Source organism: Eschscholzia californica, unplaced genomic scaffold, assembly GCF_041429995.1.
Source record: "Eschscholzia californica isolate CP2 unplaced genomic scaffold, dmEscCali1.0.p SCAF_1, whole genome shotgun sequence".
NCBI lineage: Eukaryota > Viridiplantae > Streptophyta > Magnoliopsida > Ranunculales > Papaveraceae > Eschscholzia > Eschscholzia californica.
Genome location: NW_028238198.1, coordinates 4,240,644 through 4,260,423, shown reverse-complemented (window position 1 = coordinate 4,260,423; position 19,780 = coordinate 4,240,644). Strand labels below are relative to the sequence as shown.

Here is a 19,780-nt window from a genome sequence, read left to right as displayed (position 1 = left end):
GTGTGACGACTAAGAGTACTTCGTTTTTCTGAAAGCGTGCGAACTTAGAACAAGCAGTAAGAACGACAGATGACTTGACTTCTTAAACTCTAAATGCTCTTGTAACTTTGAATGCTAAAACTTTCGTGTTTTGTTTGCTGGATTTTGTTTGGTATTTATAGAAGTATTGGTGACACTTCAGACAGGTGCCTTAGAAAAGAATGGATGCTTCCCAACAGTCATATTTGTCTGTTGGTTTTCGGGTGCCATGTTGACCGTCAGATCTTAACGGATCTATCTTAAAGAGCGCCAAATATCCTGACCGTCAGATCATATCTATGATCGTAAAATCCAAGGCTCCAATCGCTCCTCGCGACGATGCGTAAGTGCAAAGTGCAAAGTGCAAAGTGCGTGCGGGCGCCTCAAAAGCGCCCAATGCGCCCTAAACGCCCATTCGCCCACGCCGCGCGTGCGCGTGCGTGGTTTGCGTGGTGCAAACCACGTGAGTCACCTTTCTATTTTAAAGAACATACCATAAATATATGGAAGGTTCTATATAAGGAAATAAAATGTTTCCTCCTTCGTAAATGTGGTACTAACTCAAAATCTCGGTTTTGAGTTAATGGTACCCATACCAAACGAATTTTGTAATAACTCACTCATACGGAATCGGATTTGGACAAAATTTGAGTCTAAATTCAAGAGCTCGACGAGACGAATCCAACTAGACGTCTTGATCGAGATTCCGATGAATATAAGTACCTCAAATTAAGGAAAAACCGGTCCAGCTCCTTTTGAGCTAAGTGCCGATTCCAACAATCCCCCACATGAATGATTATTACATGTTCGAAATCACAGCAAACTGACTGACCTTACTATGCTAAAATGCTGACAGACAGTGGTTCTTACGCGGAATGTCGCTGCATCGGATGAAGGTGGCTTTAAAGCTTTGAACCTTTCCTAGTGATAACTATCAGGTTTACAAGGACAACAGTGAACTGTTAGTCTTGAACTGAGTCCTGGTAATTGTAAGCCAAATATAATTAACACACAGCTAATTCCTTACTTGTTCTAAGTTCTCGGTTGTGTTCTTTGCGGTCATGAACGTTCCTAGTTTCGTGTGTGCATTAGAGAAGTCAGCCTAATACGACCTTCTCATAGAACCGACACCAATTCCCACACATATAGGTGTTTCCTACTTAGGTACACTGCTATACCTTCCTTATAGACAAATTTCTAAATTTTTCGGACACATTAAAAGCTGTAAGCTTAACCTCTGCATTGCAGACAACACTGATTTCATCCTAGGAATGGGAAAGAGAAAAAAAAAATTCTCTTCCAGTGTTTTGTTCGAGTCAGGATATAACTTCAGTTTCCCTTTGAACCTAGATCGTGGGATCTCCAGTCTTCTAGGTAGGGTTTCATTATGCCTTTACTCATTTACTTTAGGCAGTAAACCCATTCCCCTTGATGAAGCAATTACAAGATCTCTAGGCAGTCCCTTAGTGAAAGGATCAGCTAGGTTTTCTTTAGATTTTACATAATCTATTGTAATAACTCCTTCAGAGAGTAATTGCTTCACGGTATTATGTCTTCGACGGATGTGTCGAGACTTACCATTATACATTTTACTATGTGCCTGAGCAATCGCAGCTTGATTATCACAATGAATCTTGATTGCAGGCACAGGCTTAGGCCATATTGGTATATCTTCTAAAAACTGTCTAAGCCACTCGGCTTCTTCTGCAGCTTTATCCAAAGCAATGAATTCTGAATCCATCGTTGATCTAGCAATACAAGTTTGCTTAGAAGATTTCCAAGATATGGCAGCCCCTCCCAGTGTAAATACATAACCACTGGTTGATCTTGTATCATCGGTATCGGATATCCAATTTGCATCACAATATCCTTCAAGTACTTCTGGGTACTTGGTATAATGGAGTTCATAATCCTTTGTATACCGTAAATACCGTAACAACCTTGTTATGGCATCCCAGTGAGTACTACTTGGATTACTAGTAAATCTGCTTAGTTTACTAACCGAAAGAGCTATGTCTGGTCTAGTACAATTCATTAAATACATAAGGCTTCCTATAATCCTTGAGTATTCTAATTGTCTTACTCCATTCCCAGTATTCTTCATAAGATGAATACTTGGGTCTAATGGAGTTACTACAGTCTTGAGATCATGTTTACTAAATTTTTCTAATATTTTTTCTACATAATGAGTTTGAGATAAACTTATCCCTTTACTAGTCTTAGTAAGTTTGATCCCCAAGATTACTTCTGCTTTTCCTAAATCTTTCATATCGAAATTCTTAGAAAGCATTTTCTTAGTAGTGTTGATGACATCTAAGTTATTTCCCATAATTAGCATGTCATCTACATATAGACACAGAATAACACACCCTTTATTTGTGTTCTTAATATAGACACATTTGTCACATTCATTTATTTGGAATCCATTTGATAATAATGTATTATCAAATTTAACATGCCATTGTTTTGGGGCCTGTTTCAACCCATATAGTGATTTCACTAATCTACAGACTTTCTTTTCTTGGCCAGGAACCACAAACCCTTCAGGCTGGTTCATATAGATTTCTTCTTCTAATTGCCCATTTAAAAAAGCTGTTTTCACATCCATCTGGTGAATTTCCAAGTTATATAAGGATGCTAAGGATACTAACATTCTTATAGAGGTTATTCGACTCACCGGAGAGTAGGTATCGAAATAGTCCAATCCTTCTCGTTGTCGAAAACCTTTTGCCACAAGTCTTGCCTTGTATTTGTCAATAGATCCATCTGTTTTTAATTTCTTTTTAAAAATCCATTTGGAACCTAAAGGCTTACATCCAGGTGGAAGATCTACAATTTCCCATGTATGATTTTGCATAATGGAATCTATTTCACTATTTACAGCTTCTTTCCAGAATGGAGCTTCTGGGGTAGCCATTGCTTCCGTGAATGTCTGAGGCTCATTCTCAACCATATAGGTGAGAAAATCAGGACCAAAAGTCTTAGCTACCTTTATCCTTTTACTTTTTCGAGGTTCAACCTCATTTTCTTTTTCATCCGTACTATCTCTTTGAGATGTTTCTGGAATTTGGGTATCTTGTTCCCTATCACGTTTTCTGGTTTCAGAATATTTATCCAAATTTTGTTTATAAGGAAAGATGTGTTCAAAGAACTCAGCATCCCTTGATTCTAAAATAGTATTTGGATGAATGTCTGATATTTCTGATTTGTGTACTAAAAACCTATAAGCACCACTATTCATAGCAGGTCCTATATATACACAATCTATTGTCTTTGGTCCTATCTTGACTCTTTTAGGAAGAGGGACTAATACCTTTGCAAGGCACCCCCACACTTTTGTGAATTTAAAAGAAGGTTTCCTTTCTTTCCATATTTCATATGGTATTTTTCCTGTTTTTCTATGGGGCAATCTATTTAGTAGATGGTTTGCTGTGAGTAAAGCCTCCCCCCACAAGTTCTGTGGTAAACCAGAACTTAGTAACAAAGCATTCATCATCTCTTTTAAGGTTCTGTTTTTACGCTCGGCTACACCATTTTGTTGAGGTGTGTATGGAGCTGTCGTTTGATGAATAATGCCACTTTTGGCACATAATTCTTTAAAGGGAGATTCATATTCTCCTCCTCTGTCACTTCTTAGTGCTTTTATCTTTTTGTTAAGTTGATTTTCTACTTCATTTTTATAAAGTTCAAACTTCTCTACTGCTTCATCTTTACTTCTAAGTAAGTAAACATAACAGTAACGAGTAGAATCGTCAATGAAAGTAATAAAGTATTTCTTTCCACCTCTAGTTTGAACCAATTTTAAATCACATATGTCACTGTGTATTAAATCTAATGGTTCTGTATTTCTTTCTATGGAATGAAATGAAGTTTTTGTTGATTTAGACTCGACACATGTTTGACACTTTTCTTTAGTGTCAACTTCGAATCTTGGGATTAAATCCATATTCATTAACTTCTTTAATGAATGGTTATTTACATGGTCAAGTCTTTTATGCCAAATACTACAAGAATCAACAACAATATAAGCAACATTATTTTTATTAATAATTTTTGGAGATACAGTTATTACATTCATCTTGAATAACCCCCCACATAGATAACCCTTACCCACATACATACCACTCTTGCTTAATACAAAATTATTAGACTCAAATACTAGCTTGAACCCATTTTTTGAAAGCAAGGAACCAGATACCAAATTCTTACGAATATCTGGTGCATGAAATATATCGTTGAGGGTAACTTCTTTTCCTGATGTGAATTTCAGGACTACCTTCCCTTTTCCAGCAACTTGAGTAGTAGAAGCATTTCCCATAAAGAGGGTTTCTCCTTCTGGAATTTTGGTATATGTAGAAAACAAGTTTTTGTCTCCACAAATATGTTTAGTGGCTCCTGTATCAACCCACCAATCACTTGGATTTCCACCAACCAAGTTGACTTCAGAAACTACATTACATATATTAAGGTTCTGAAGGTCTTCTGTTACTTCTTCTATTTCTTCCTCCATTCCAGTAACCAAAGCACATAGGTTTTGGAGTTCTTCATCTTCCACAAGAGAGGCCTGATTTTTAGCCTTCTTGTTCTTATTGAATTTGCCGTTTTTAGTACGACAATCTCTAGCAAAATGACCCTTTTTGCCACAATTGTGACAAGTACCATCAAAGCGGTCATTTTTCTTTGATGGCTTACCTGGCCTCATTCTTTTTCTTTTCTGTTTGGGGTTTGATTCACCCTCAACCATGTTGACTTTTGCAGAAGAAGACCCAATCTTATCTATCTTCTTTTCTGCATTACGACTATCCTCTTCAATTCTTAACTTGAGGATAATTTCTTCAAGAGACATTTCTTTGTTCTTATGTCTCAAGTAGTTCTTAAAATCCTTCCAAGATGGAGGTAGTTTTTCAATCATAGCCCTCACTTGGAATGATTCATTTGCAACCATATTCTCAGACTTTAATTCTTGTAAGAGAAGTTGAAATTCCTGGACTTGAACCATTACTGGTTTAATATCAGTCATTTTAAAATCCAGAAATCTACCCACTATAAATTTCTTAACTCCTGCTGTTTCAGTTTTATATTTATTAGCCAAGGTCTCCCAGAGTTCCTTAGCCGTGTCTATACCATAATAGACATTGTATAAACCATTTTCCAGTGAGTTAAGAATGTAATTCTTACATAGAAAGTCTGAGTGCTTCCATGCTTCAATTGCAGATACATGCTGAACATCTCCATCCCTTTCAAGAGTCGGCTTCGGTTCAGATAGGTACTTGACTAACCCTAAAGTAGTCAAATAGAACAACATCTTTTGTTGCCAACGCTTAAAGTCAACTCCAGAAAACTTCTCTGGTTTCTCTGCGTGAGTTGGACCAACTTGCTTAACAACGGATTCTGTGGTTGTTGCCATTTTCTGATAATCAAAATAACAGAACAAATTAATTTTTTGTTTCAACCAGAAAAACAAAAAGATAACAATTTCACTGTCTTAAGATTGTTGTTTGACTGGTATTATGAAAAAACCAAGAATCTGGTCTTCCTGTTTTAATAAAAACAGGGATACACTTTACAGTGTCTTTCTGAAATAAATTCAGAGATAACTTTAATTCTAAAAGTGTTACTGTATTCTAACAGATTAAACAAGAAAAGAAAAACTAATATAATTTAAAACAATGATAAACTAAAAAGTTAGAGAGAGAAAGCCGAGTCGAGTTGTCTCTTTCCTTAAGACAGTGAACACCCTGGTATTAGTACTAAAACCAGTAAGGTGTTTGTCTCCCAGGATACAACGGCTGTACCTTTCAGTGTGACGACTAAGAGTACTTCGTTTTTCTGAAAGCGTGCGAACTTAGAACAAGCAGTAAGAACGACAGATGACTTGACTTCTTAAACTCTAAATGCTCTTGTAACTTTGAATGCTAAAACTTTCGTGTTTTGTTTGCTGGATTTTGTTTGGTATTTATAGAAGTATTGGTGACACTTCAGACAGGTGCCTTAGAAAAGAATGGATGCTTCCCAACAGTCATATTTGTCTGTTGGTTTTCGGGTGCCATGTTGACCGTCAGATCTTAACGGATCTATCTTAAAGAGCGCCAAATATCCTGACCGTCAGATCATATCTATGATCGTAAAATCCAAGGCTCCAATCGCTCCTCGCGACGATGCCAAATATCCTGACCGTCAGATCATATCTATGATCGTAAAATCCAAGGCTCCAATCGCTCCTCGCGACGATGGTAAGTCATGATTACCATCTCTTGTAACTTTGAATGCTAAAACTTTCGTGTTTTGTTTGCTAGATTTTGTTTGGTATTTATAGAAGTATTGGTGACACTTCAGACAGGTGCCTTAGAAAAGAATGGATGCTTCCCAACAGTCATATTTGTCTGTTGGTTTTCGGGTGCCATGTTGACCGTCAGATCTTAACGGATCTATCTTAAAGAGCGCCAAATATCCTGACCGTCAGATCATATCTATGATCGTAAAATCCAAGGCTCCAATCGCTCCTCGCGACGATGCCAAATATCCTGACCGTCAGATCATATCTATGATCGTAAAATCCAAGGCTCCAATCGCTCCTCGCGACGATGGTAAGTCATGATTACCATCTCTTGTAACTTTGAATGCTAAAACTTTCGTGTTTTGTTTGCTGGATTTTGTTTGGTATTTATAGAAGTATTGGTGACACTTCAGACAGGTGCCTTAGAAAAGAATGGATGCTTCCCAACAGTCATATTTGTCTGTTGGTTTTCGGGTGCCATGTTGACCGTCAGATCTTAACGGATCTATCTTAAAGAGCGCCAAATATCCTGACCGTCAGATCATATCTATGATCGTAAAATCCAAGGCTCCAATCGCTCCTCGCGACGATGCGTAAGTGCAAGCGCCCTAAACGCCCATTCGCCCACGCCGCGCGTGCGCGTGCGTGGTTTGCGTGGTGCAAACCACGTGAGTCACCTTTCTATTTTAAAGAACATACCATAAATATATGGAAGGTTCTATATAAGGAAATAAAATGTTTCCTCCTTCGTAAATGTGGTACTAACTCAAAATCTCGGTTTTGAGTTAATGGTACCCATACCAAACGAATTTTGTAATAACTCACTCATACGGAATCGGATTTGGACAAAATTTGAGTCTAAATTCAAGAGCTCGACGAGACGAATCCAACTAGACGTCTTGATCGAGATTCCGATGAATATAAGTACCTCAAATTAAGGAAAAACCGGTCCAGCTCCTTTTGAGCTAAGTGCCGATTCCAACAAAGAGATCTCCCTGGATTATAAGGGATGACATGATCCTTGTGGAAAAATGTGAACCAGAAAAATCTCCGATCGATCATGAGTTCACCCATGCATGGTTCTACATTCAACTTCATGGTCTACCCAACAAACTATTAAATGCCACTACAATCAATTTTCTAGCAGGAGTCTTGGGGCGATTTGTGCCGGCGACAGTGGAAGAAGCAACAAAATGGTCCAGTTATGGACGAGTGAAAGTTGAAATCTCCATCATCGAACCTTTACCAAAAGTAGTCCAATTACAACAAGGGGGAGTCTCACGGATGATCAGCCTCAGATTTGAACGTCTGGGAAGGTTTTGCAACTATTGTGGCTATCTGGGTCATATTATAACTTTTTGTCCAAACCGGCTAAAACTTCTGGATCTCCTCACTCCAAATCTTTCCAAAGAAAAACAGGAATTAATTTTAGAAAAGGCAAATCCAAAATATCCAGAAGATTTCAAAGTCCTCCAATTGTGGGAACTCAAAGGTAAAAGTAACCAATCTCATCCCTCCTTATCTCTCTTCGAAGAAATTTTACAGGTTCAATCAACCATCGGAGGAATAGCTCCGACCACCGGTGGTCCGACACAACAGACGGTTACTACAGGAACAGGTGGATCCAACCCATTGACAGGTGGCACTTCAACCGTGATGGCAGTTCGTGGGAAGACAGCTAGGGGAGATGCCATGCTCTCTGATCACTTGGGAGTAGTGGGGAACAGGGGGGTTTTTGTGGACCCCGCCAACCCCACTCCCTTTCAAACAGTACGTAACAACTTGTTGAGAAACACAACTACCAGCAATAAGGCCTTATCACAACTCATGATTAGAGAGGGCCCACAACAACTAATGGGAAGCTCAACAGACACATCTATGGAAGAGGACACCTCAGAACCGGAATCTCCTAACTTGGGTACCTTACGTAGATCTCTTAAAAGACTTGCTAAAAACCAAGAGACAAGTTTATCATCATCAAAAATGCCAAAAAACATGGAAATAACAACAGCTGATGCAAATGAAAGGGTCGTGGCGGCTGCTCCCAAAGAGCCGCAAGGCAAATGTTAGTTCTCTCTTGGAACTGTCGAGGATTGGGGAACTCCTCGACAACCCACACACTCAACCAGTTCCTCCGATCGGTAAAGCCAGATGTACTTTTCCTTTCCGAAACAAGATTACATCAGTTACCAACTACTCTCCACCTAAACAGGTATGATCTAATTAATAGTTGTTTTATTCCGGCTGTGGGATTCAGTGGCGGTACAGCCCTATTCTGGACGTCTTCAGTTAAAATGAACATTATAGACGCTTCGGTGAATTTAATCCACGGACAGGTCAGCGATGCTACCTTTAACTGGAACTTATTTGCTATCTATGGTCCTCCTAGTGTTGGGGATAGACCATCTTTCTGGCAGAATTTGAAAAACCGTATTGGCAATACTTCATCGCCTTACCTATGCATGGGAGATATGAATGCGATTTGTGACAGGAAAGATAAATGGGGTGGATCTACGTCTATTCCTTTTGCCAATCAATTTGCAAATTTTATCTCCGAGACCGGATTAATAGACTTGGGTTATAACGGACCAGCTTACACCTGGTCCAACAACAGAAACATGGCTCAACTAACAAAAGAGAGATTAGACAGAGTCATGGCTGACTCAAGTTGGCTTGATCACTACCAAAATGCCGGTGTATTCCATTTACCAAGGTACAACAGCGACCATTGCCCAATTTTACTTAAAACAGAAGTGCATATGGTTACAGGCCCAAGCCTAGAACGATTTGAAGCATTTTGGACAAAGCATCAGTCTTATTCGGAAAAATTGGACGAGTGCTGGAACCAATACACCAACCCAATAGCGGAAAAACTACAATGTATCAAATCAGATCTTAAAGAGTGGAGCCGGGCTGCTTTCGGCAATTTAGAAAGAAGACTAAAAGTATTACGGGATCAACTGAAACAAAACCAATGTCTAACTCCCTCAGCAAACTCCTTAGAGAGGGAATCTCAACTCCAAGAAGAACTGTTATACTTGGAGGAAATGCAGAGAACTAAATTGGAGCAGCGTACAAGACAATTTTGGGCCCTCAACGGCGACAGAAATACAAAAGCCTTTCATACGGCTAATGCTATCCGCCGGAAAAAGAATCACATTCAATACATTGTCAAACCAAATGGGGAACAGATAGTCCAGGAAAATGAAATAGCACAACATATGGTGGAGCACTTTCAGATCTTGTTCAATGCAGAGCCGGTAATTTCGACTCCAACTGAGGTATTACAGGAATATAAGACATTTTCGGGTGAGGATCAACACTCCCTATCGAGGACTCCAACAGAAGATGAAATCAAAACAGCTGTATTTGACATGGGACCAATGAAGAGTCCAGGCCCTGATGGATTTCCACCCCTCTTTTACCAGAATGGTTGGAACATTATTGGCCCAGACATCATCAGATCGGTCCAGCAAGCCTTCATTCAAGGAGAAATCGACCCAGCTATTAATCATACAAACCTGGTTTTGATTCCAAAATCCGGGAACCCAACAATGGCAGTTGACTTCAGACCGATAGCCTTATGTAATACCAGTTATAAGATCATCACAAAGTTGATTGCGAATCGATTGAGGCTAATGATAGATGACAAAATCAGTGACAACCAAAGTGCTTTCGTCCCCAACAGACAGATTACGGACAACCTTGTTATAGCCCATGAAAGTCTACATTCCATGAAATTATCAAAATCAAAAAAAGGAGCGTTTGCACTTAAAATCGATATGGCCAAGGCATATGACAGAGTAAATTGGGACTTCTTAAAGTCAGTCTTGCTACACATGGGGGTACCGGTACTGCTTGTCTCTCTTATTATGAATTGCATCTCTACTCCTACATTCAGCATATTAATCAATGGAAAGCAATATGGGAATTTTAAATCAACAAGAGGACTGAGACAGGGTTGCCCGCTGTCCCCATATCTTTTTATTCTGTGTTCTCAAGCCTTATCAATTCTTATTAACCAATTTGAATGTAACTCTCTATTTGAAGGATACAGAGTTAACAGAGAGGCCCCTAGAGTCTCTCATTTACTCTTTGCAGATGATCTACTTATTCTAGGAGACGCTACATTATCAAATCTAGAGGCAGTGCAACAGATTATGGACCTCTATACTGGATTCTCCGGGCAGGCAGTAAACTACAACAAATCCTCCCTTTACTTCAGCTCAGGTGTGACCTCTGAAACCAGAGAACTTTTTCTTTCTAAACTCAACACCACAGTTATGAAGGACTCAGATAAATACCTAGGCACTCTCCTACTAAAACCAAATCACAGAATCAAATCCCACGAGTTTCTGGTCGATAAATTTAAAGCCAAACTGGCAGGATGGAAGAAAAAACTAATGTCTCAGGCAGGGAGAACAACACTTATTAAGGCAGCTTTAAATCCCATTTGCACTTACTTTCTTAGCCTCTCTTTCATTCCTCGAGGGACCTTAAACAGTTTAGAGAGGCTAGAACGTAACTTTTGGTGGGATCAAGATGAAGATAAACATAAAATGCATTTTCTTCCTTGGGAGCTCATTCAAAAACCCAAGGAACTGGGAGGTCTGGGCATAAGGTCACTGGTTAAAGTGAATGAATCCTTGGTGGCTAAGTTAGCCTGGAGATTCATCACTGAACCACAATCACTGTGGGCCAAAATACTAAAAGCAAAATATTACAATATTGATGATTACTGGACCACTACAAAGAAACAAAATTCTTCATCAATCTGGACCTCTATGCTGCTGGTTCGAGAAAATATCAGGAAGAATAGCTGCTGGGAGGTGGGAAATGGCAGAGGTGTTCGAATAGAAACTGACCCATGGGTACCTACCATAGAAGGGTTCATTCCACAAGTCAATCATCAATGTCAATCACAGAAGTATTATGTATCGGAACTAATGTTAAACAATCAATGGAATATTGGATTGATAAACAATTATTTCGATAAAGATTCAGCAGAAGAAATATTGAAAATCAAGATAGACCCACTTTTACCGGAAGACAAGCTTATCTGGACACCTCAAATCAAAGGAATTTTCACGGCAAAATCGTACTACAGAGGTATTATAACAAATGAATCAAGCCAGAGGGCTACACATGATTTCCCTTGGTCCAAAATATGGAAATTAAACCAAGTTGAACCAAAAGTACTCATGTTTTTATGGAGACTAGTGAGTGAAGGGTTACCTCTCAAAAATAGCATCAGAAAAGGAAATCCTTACATAGATTCAAGATGTGTGTTATGTGAAACAGATGAGGAAACTTCCACTCATCTCTTCTACGCTTGTCCGAAGTTCAAAGAGCTCTGTGTCTTAGCCACTCGCTTTCAAACACCACCACCTCACTCAAACGAAAAACAATTCATTCAGGAGCTGGTAAAGGATAATAAAAATGAAAAAAGATCGGTCTTCTATATTTACCTGCTGTGGGAGTATTGGAAAGGGAGGAACAATATGGTTTTTCAACACAAGACGATAGATCTGAACCACATAGTTCTTCTTGCGAGAAGGAAAGCTCGGGATCTGACTAACAACTCATCATTACATCAAGAACAAGCAGATCTAACTTCGGTATGGTCTCCACCACCGGAAAACAAACTAAAAATAAATTATGATGGAGCATATAGAGAGACTAAGGCTGCTGTGGGGATTATAGTGAGGAATCATCAAGAGGAAATCATTAGAAGGGAAGGAAAAGCCATCAGATCTGGTTCGGCCATGGAGAGTGAACTCAGAGCCCTCATCTTTGCTCTTGAAATTGGAAATACTTTAGGGCAAAGAGACATTATATATGAGGGCGACAGCCAACTCATTACACGGGTCGTATCCGACGGACAAGAAGAGCCCCCGTGGCGTATTCGTAGCAGCGTGATGGAAGCCAGAGAACTGTTCAAGGCCCAACCCAACAATAGACTTGTCTTTTGCCACCGTGAAGCAAACTCAGAGGCCCACTTGACAGCCCAACAACACATGCAAAGATGATTTAATTTGGTTCCCATCATTTGCCATGTTGTCTTTGTTTTTAAACTTCATGTTGTATTGTTTTTCACTTTCTGTTTCTCAGCTTAGCAATGAAGTTTATTTCCAAAAAAAAAAAAAAAAAACAATTTTGTTTCTGATCTCAAGGTCAGAGGTTTGATGCATACCGAGTTCAAACTCCCCTTGAAACCGAAAATGACAAAAAGAATTGGACCATTTCTCGATTTGTGCGTGTCATCCTTGTGCAGGGGCCATGCTAATCTTCTCCGTATCGTTCCAATTTTATTGGATGTCCCCGAAGGGACGCTATAACAATTTACCCTGTTTCTCCAATGCTACCAGTGTGGGACTAATCCTACCTGCATCCAATACCACACAACCTTGGGCCTCATAATGAAACCCCTTATCCAGGCCCAGTTTCACCAGCCCAATCGGATGAACGCGCTAACGCGTTTGGCTTTTTAATGATAAAAAAATCGATATAGTAGTCAAGTCAGATAGATCCTCACACGAAACCCTAACCCTAATCTTCAACTCTGCGAATTGGGGAAGATAATAAATTGATCGATCAAATACTACTACTTCGATAACTCTCATCAATCGGCCATGGGAAACACAGATAAACTTCTAAACCAGATCTTCGAACTCAAATTCACATCAAAGAGTCTTCAACGTCAAGCTAGAAAGTGCGAAAAAGAAGAGAAATCCGAAAAACTCAAAATCAAAAAAGCAATCGAGAAAGGTAATATGGATGGAGCTCGAATCTATGCTGAAAATTCAATCCGTAAAAGAAACGAACAATTAAATTACCTTCGTCTTTCATCTCGTCTTGATGCGGTTGTTTCTCGTCTTGATACTCAAGCTAAGATGAACACAATTAGTAAATCAATGGGATCTATTGTGAAATCATTAGAATCATCTTTAGCTACATCAAATTTACAGAAAATGTCTGAAACAATGGATCAATTTGAGAAACAATTTGTTAATATGGAAGTTCAATCTGAGTTTATGGAAAGTTCAATGGCTGGAAGTACTTCTTTATCAACACCTGAAGGAGATGTTAATAGTTTGATGCAACAAGTTGCTGATGATTATGGATTAGAAGTTTCAGTTGGATTACCTCAGGCGGCTGGACATGCCATTCCGGTTAAGAATACGCCGGAGAAAGCTGGAGAAGATGATCTTTCACGGCGTCTGGAGGAACTGAAATCAAGAGGGTAAAAATATATCTTTAAATCCTCTTTTGGGTTTTAGCTAATTTGTGTATATGCTTATGATGTGGATTTAGTATGTGTTTTTTTACAAGATTAAGGGTTTTAGTTGTTGACAATTTAGAATGTTTAAGTTCTTAATCTGATAACTGAAGCTTAGAATTATCATGGATCATGATTTGATGATTGTAATTTTATCTGAAGTTTGAATCTTGTGGCAATTTATGTTCTTTTTCGTGTTATTGATTAGAGCCCTAAATGAATGAACGAATGAATCTTGGGTTATATCGATTTTAACTTAATCGTAATTTGAACGGCTAAGTTAGTGAATTTGATAGTTTAGAAAATGATTTTCCAATTACGATTTCTATATATTTATGCTATTTCCTCAGGGTAGCTAAGGTAGTATTTGTTAGATACTGAAATCGTACTCAAGATATGAATTGGCCGATTGAGATTTCTGAACGTTTGTGTTTGTCTTTCTCTGAATGGAAGATTTGGGTTGGTTTTGTGGCCGTTTGAGTCATACGATTAGGGTTCAAACAATGAAAAAGGAAAAAGACCACCACCCGACGAACACTGACATTGTCGACTAGCATGGTAAGTATCAAGTAATAGAAGCTCTGACATTTGGCCGTACTTAGCTTCTAGGAGTCGAAAATACATTTTTTGAAGTTCAAAGAGATCACCAAGGATGAGGAATAGCTAAAGTATCTCTTAATAGAATTATAGATTAGGACTTTTCGACCAGGGCTCTCTCAATCTTGAAGGACCGGACTAAATTCCTATAAGTCGGTTAGTAACCAAGTTTAGTTGTCCAAGGCTCTCTAGGATCAACTAATATCTAGGTAAACGAATATCCTATGTCAAACCTCCGTGCAGATTTAGTTGTCATAACTCATTATCGAATGGTCCGATGTCTAAGTAACAGAATGATCAAGCTAAAAGAAGATGCAACTCTCTGTAAGTGAACCTAGGAATGATTGCTTGCACACGAGTACTGCAGATAAATCACATTCTTTTTTATCTCATGCATCCTGTAAACCTTAATAATAGGTGAAACATCAGTCGAACACTAAGGTGGTCTCTTTTTTCTTTTAGTTTCTTTTTTCTCATTGGTGAATTATGAGTAGTTTGACACAAACAACCAGTCTGAGATCTCAGTCGAGTCAATACAAACCTCGAGCTGGATTTCAAATCTAACTTACAAAAGAGACAAACATTACCTAACGGAAAAGCTCTAAGAATGGAACTTATACATAATCCCAACAGTTTTCACGGCATCGATTATCTTCATGTTCTAAATTCTTATACCTCAGTCGAGATGAATGTGTTCTATGTGTATTCCTCATTAAAAGCTCTAAAGTCATTCCATCTTGTATAAAAGAATGTGACTTGTCCAAGTGCTTGATCTGTGACTTTTGGTGGCTAATGACGAAAGGGCCGTTTCTTTGGCTGTTCTCTCCATAAACCATGAGTTCTTGTCCCTCTTCGATTAATTTTCCATATAGAAGGGCAACTCCACATTCTTCAATAGATTGATGATGTTTACTTTAACAATCTTTCCCTGAAAGGTGTGTCCGTTACTGCCACCAAAAATCTTGTCAAGGCCGAGATGTTGAAGAGATTTCTGTCGTTAGTATGATTACAGGCATTGCTTTTGTTCTTCTGTTGAAGTACGAGAAAGGAGATAAGACTGTAATGGTGCATCATCTCTATGAAGTCTAGTAGAAATCGACGCCTTATCAAACTTCTAACTGAAAATAAGGAACCCTAGGCAGAACCCTAATTTTTAGATGAAGAAGATGAGACCAAATTGTCCTCCAAGCTAAAGACGAGTTAAACAAAACTACAAAAGATTGTTCCCTTTTACCGTGAGAAACAATACAGTTTGACATTCAATTACTTTTGCGTGAATGAAACAAACTCTAGAGTTATTAAGAGAAGGCGGAGCTATAATGTAAGAACACTAGAGACGAGAACACAGAAAGATTAGGTTAAATGGAAACAACCTGACGGGGATGAAAAAGATTAGGTTAAATGGAAACAACCTCAATAAGGAAAACTGTTATTCACACGCCTTTTCTTTTCTTCGTATAGGGAGCTTGTAAGAGTCTTAAGACAGAACGTATGAACGAAAAGATTAAAAAATGAGCATTTGAGACTTAAACAAAACTAACACTTGTCAACATTATCCATAGTTAGTCAACACGAATTCTACCGGAAAAAAGGGTTATTTTTCAAATTACTCCTACTTTATGACCAGCTTCTCGCGTATCTTCTTACTATTGAAAATATCCAGATGGTCCTCTTTTTCCGTTACCGTCAAATGTCCGTTAACTCTATCTCCTCCATCTCATCACCCTCTTTATGCAGTGTCATCCCTGTCGCCCTCATCATCTTCTCTGATAAAGTCGCCGACCGATCAAAATTTCCGGCATCCTTCATACTTAAAAAAAAACATTTTTTTTTCTCTCTTTCTTCTTCCTTTTCCTTCCTTCTTCCTCTCTTTTCTTTTCTTTTCTCTCCTCCTCCTCTCCTTTTCTCTCTCTCCTCCTACTCTCCTCCCTTCACCGGCCAGAATAGAGAGTGAGAAGAGAGAGGAAGAGAGAGAAAAGGAGAGGGGGAGAGAGAAAATGAGAGAAAGAGAGAAAGAGAAGAAAGAGAAATAATATTCTTTTTTAAGTATAAAGGTCGCCGAAAATTTTGGTCGTCCGATGACCCTTATTAGAGAAGATGATGAGGTGGCGAGAGGGATGATGTGGCATAGAGAGGTGATGAGATGGAGGAGAGAGAGTTAACTGACATTTGACGGTAACGGAAAAGGAAGCCATCTGGATATTTTCGATTAAATAGGGAGCTACGCGGGAAGCTGGTCATAAAGTAGGGGACTATTTGGAAAATAACCCAAAAAAAAATGGTTGGAAATGTTAGAGACCACAAGAAACTGTATTCATGATTCTTTCGACGAGGGATTGGTCTTCTTCATCTTCACCATCAGCATACGCATCCTTACCAACCACCCAATCACAGCTATCACTTATCTCTCTCACTCACCACGAGCTCCTCCCCCTCGACAACCCTAGGTCTCTCGGGACCTGATGAAAGTGAAGGATGACCGTAAATATTACTTAATTAACTTTGTGATTGCGTAATAAACATTGCGTTATGGATTCGTTGTTGACATTTACAGTCCCATGGTCTTAAGTTAAACCATCAAGAAATTTGATTAGGTACACCAAACATATCTTAATTAAGAAAAAAACCATGCAATTAGTGAGAATACTAAAAATTAACCAATTTGACTAACCAAATAATGACATTTGAGGATGAGATTAATTAGCAAAATTTTAAGTTTAATCACAATCACTGACCAAACACGCAGTAAGCTGAATTATACACCTAACTACCAAGCAACTACCTACCCTTACTAACAAATATCTCTATATATATCATGTGTCTGGACTATTAGGTTTTCCATACCATTATATGAATTTGCACTTTCTCTCTCACTCTAAACCAACTTAATTATTGAGTCCTGAATTATTAATAACTAGTTAGATACTTAAACACAAGAAAATTAAGAGAGAAATATGGCTCCCTCAGCTACATTTTCCATCACTGTTACTGATGAAGCAACACCCATGGGTCGAACCTTAATTGTCGGCTCAACCGGGTTGATCGGCCGGTTCATTGCGGAAGCTAGCCTTCACTGCGGTCGACCCACATATCTTCTTGCTCGGTCTAGTTCGACTAACCCGAGTAAGGCTAGAACCATTAAGAATCTTCAAGAGAGAGGTGCCATTGTTATACATGTAAGTAGTTGTACTTCATCTCTTTTCTTCTCTAGCTAAGTAGCCGGGGCCAGGATTCCCTCGCCACTGGTAACCACATGATCCCATTCCTGAGCTGGAATTGGCTCGTGATCGACCACCCTTTGGACCGTGTATATATGCATACACTACATAAAAACAACGGTGATGTACGACCCAAAAATCTAGCCCAAGCACAGTGACGCATACAGTATGTCATGTACACATTTAGTCTAACTAGCTCCGACCACGACCCTGTCTACCAATTACTCAGGTTAATCAGCCCTCTAGTCTCGCCATGGGATTACTTAGGTCTACCTCCTTTCGTAACACGGTCTACGAGTTAATCGGGACGATCCCAACCACATAGTTCTACACTCACTACTATGTTCTCTAATTTGGTAGAAGGAAGTTTCAGGGTTCCATAAATGATCAAGAATTGATGGAGAAGATATTAAAAGATTATAGGATTGAAGTGGTGATATCAGCTGTTGGTGGAGCTAACATCTTAGACCAGCTTCCCCTTGTTCATGCCATTAAAGCTGTTGGTACTGTCAAGGTATGTATAAACTACTCAACTGATTGTTTTCTTGTTCCTCTTGTCAGACTTGAATTGTTAATAAAGATGTTTTTGAAATCGGGTCCTTCAGAGGTTTTTGCCATCAGAGTTCGGACACGATGTCGATAAAGCTGACCCAGTAGAACCGGGGCTCACCATGTACATTGAAAAACGAAGAGTTCGACGTTTGGTTGAAGAGTCTGGTATACAGTACACTTACATCTGTTGCAACTCCATCGCTTCTTGGCCTTACTATGATAATGCCCATCCTTCCGAGCTTCTCCCACCGCTGGATCGCTTTCAGATCTATGGTGATGGCACCATTAAGGGTATGATCTGAACACACTTAATGATTGTTGTATACTCTATCAGTCTGTGATCAACAAAATCTCAATTTTGATATATATACATATATATATATATATATATATATATATATATATATATATATATATATATATATATATATAAACAGCTTATTTTGTAGCGGGAACAGACATCGGAAAATTCACAGTGAAATTGATAGATGACAAACGTACGATCAACAAATCTATTCATTTTAAACCATCATGCAACTGCCTTAGTATAAATGAGTTAGCATCACTTTGGGAGAAGAAGATCCATAAGAGTCTCCCCAGAGTCAGTGTCACAGAAGAGGACCTTCTTGCAGCTGCCAAAGGTTAGTCGCACAGAATCTTCTTAATGGAAGTAACTGGGGGTGCCGATTGAGTCGGGTAGCGCAAGCATGGTCTGGCCTACCTATTGGTGGGGCAGGCTACTCCTAGGCTGGGCCGGAAGACTCAATTTATCACACTCATGGACATACGTCAATGTATAATTTTATAGCAGGGAAGGGGAGGACTTCAACCTTTTTTCCGGAGCAAGTAGTATCATATGCTACACAAGCAGGTCCGAGACCTGTTTTGGTAGCCAATACAGTCTAGGGGTGGAAACATGCCCGATTGGGCAGCCGTGGATACTTTTCCATCGGGCCAGGCAAGGAGGGCATTAGGGCTACTGAGCAGGCCTGAGTCGTGGATTATCACAAAACATGACTCCTGAATCCTGGCCATGCCTGCCAGAAGAGCATGACCAGATGGGGTGCAGACAGGTCAGGACTCGGGTAAATGTGACGGGATATGGGCCCTTGGGCACTTTTCGCCCATAGACCAGCCTAGGCAGGTGAAGGTTTTGGCCTGTTTACATCTTTTTAATATAACTAAGCTAGTGCTAATGATCAATGTATTTACTTGCAGAGATGAAGATTCCACAAAGTATCGTCGCATCGCTCACCCATGACATTTTCATAAAGGGTTGCCAACTTAACTATTTCATTGATGGGGAAAACGATATTGAAGTTACCTCTCTATATCCTGATACCGCCTTTAAGACAGTCAGTGACTGCTTCGACGAGTACCTAATTAAGATGCCTTTAGACAAACAACCTGTGGCTGATGATGAAGTCACAACCCAAAATCCTATGGTAGATGTATGTGCCTGATCCAATCCTTAATAGTTCCCTACCAGATTTATACGATTATCGGTTTGTTAAATTTTATTATGTCCGCATATCGTAGTGGTGTTGAGACTACAAAAAACCATTATATCACTGTATATTGTTGTTTGGGGTTCTATAATTTAAATAAAAGGGTTGTTTCCAAGATTGACCCCCTAAAGTGTGACCAGCTTCCTGCATGACCCCTAAGTTTGCTTCAATGCCAAGACGTCGACCAAAAAGTCAAATTTATACTTTCTGGGTCTGCCCTTTTGTCTTTTTTTTTTTTCCTTTCTTTATTTCTCTTTTGGTCCCTTATATATCGTCTTTTTTAACTTTTCATCTTCTTCTGTTTCTCCCTCTTTAAAAGAATCTCCATTAA

The 19,780-nt window shown here is 39.1% G+C and overlaps 2 protein-coding genes, 1 non-coding gene and 1 pseudogene across 4 annotated transcripts; 2 read left to right on the top strand and 2 right to left on the bottom strand.

Moving 5' to 3' along the window:
- Window positions 1-939: 939 nt before the first annotated feature.
- On the bottom strand, window positions 940-5,425 carry LOC147563403 (uncharacterized). Its single transcript, XM_086657823.1, has 3 exons — window positions 4,141-5,425; window positions 1,597-2,784; window positions 940-998 (listed from the first exon to the last, which is right to left on the bottom strand). The coding sequence occupies exons 1-3, from the start codon at window positions 5,423-5,425 to the stop codon at window positions 940-942; spliced, it is 2,532 nt and encodes an 843-aa protein (XP_086513949.1).
- Window positions 5,426-12,523: 7,098 nt separating this feature from the next.
- Window positions 12,524-12,626, bottom strand: LOC147563402 (U6 spliceosomal RNA). Its single transcript, XR_015231530.1, has one exon. It is a non-coding gene; the product is annotated as a U6 spliceosomal RNA (small nuclear RNA).
- Window positions 12,627-12,790: 164 nt separating this feature from the next.
- On the top strand, window positions 12,791-13,817 carry LOC147563401 (ESCRT-related protein CHMP1B pseudogene; annotated as a pseudogene). The gene has a single exon (XR_015223970.1). The product of XR_015223970.1 is annotated as an ESCRT-related protein CHMP1B pseudogene (transcript).
- A 3,193-nt stretch (window positions 13,818-17,010) lies between these two features.
- On the top strand, window positions 17,011-19,579 carry LOC147563400 (leucoanthocyanidin reductase-like). The gene is made up of 5 exons (XM_086637471.1): window positions 17,011-17,347; window positions 17,763-17,903; window positions 17,995-18,232; window positions 18,379-18,582; window positions 19,160-19,579. Exons 1-5 carry the CDS (start codon window positions 17,126-17,128, stop codon window positions 19,402-19,404), a joined length of 1,050 nt encoding a protein of 349 aa, XP_086493597.1. The 5' UTR covers window positions 17,011-17,125; the 3' UTR covers window positions 19,405-19,579.
- Window positions 19,580-19,780: the final 201 nt, after the last annotated feature.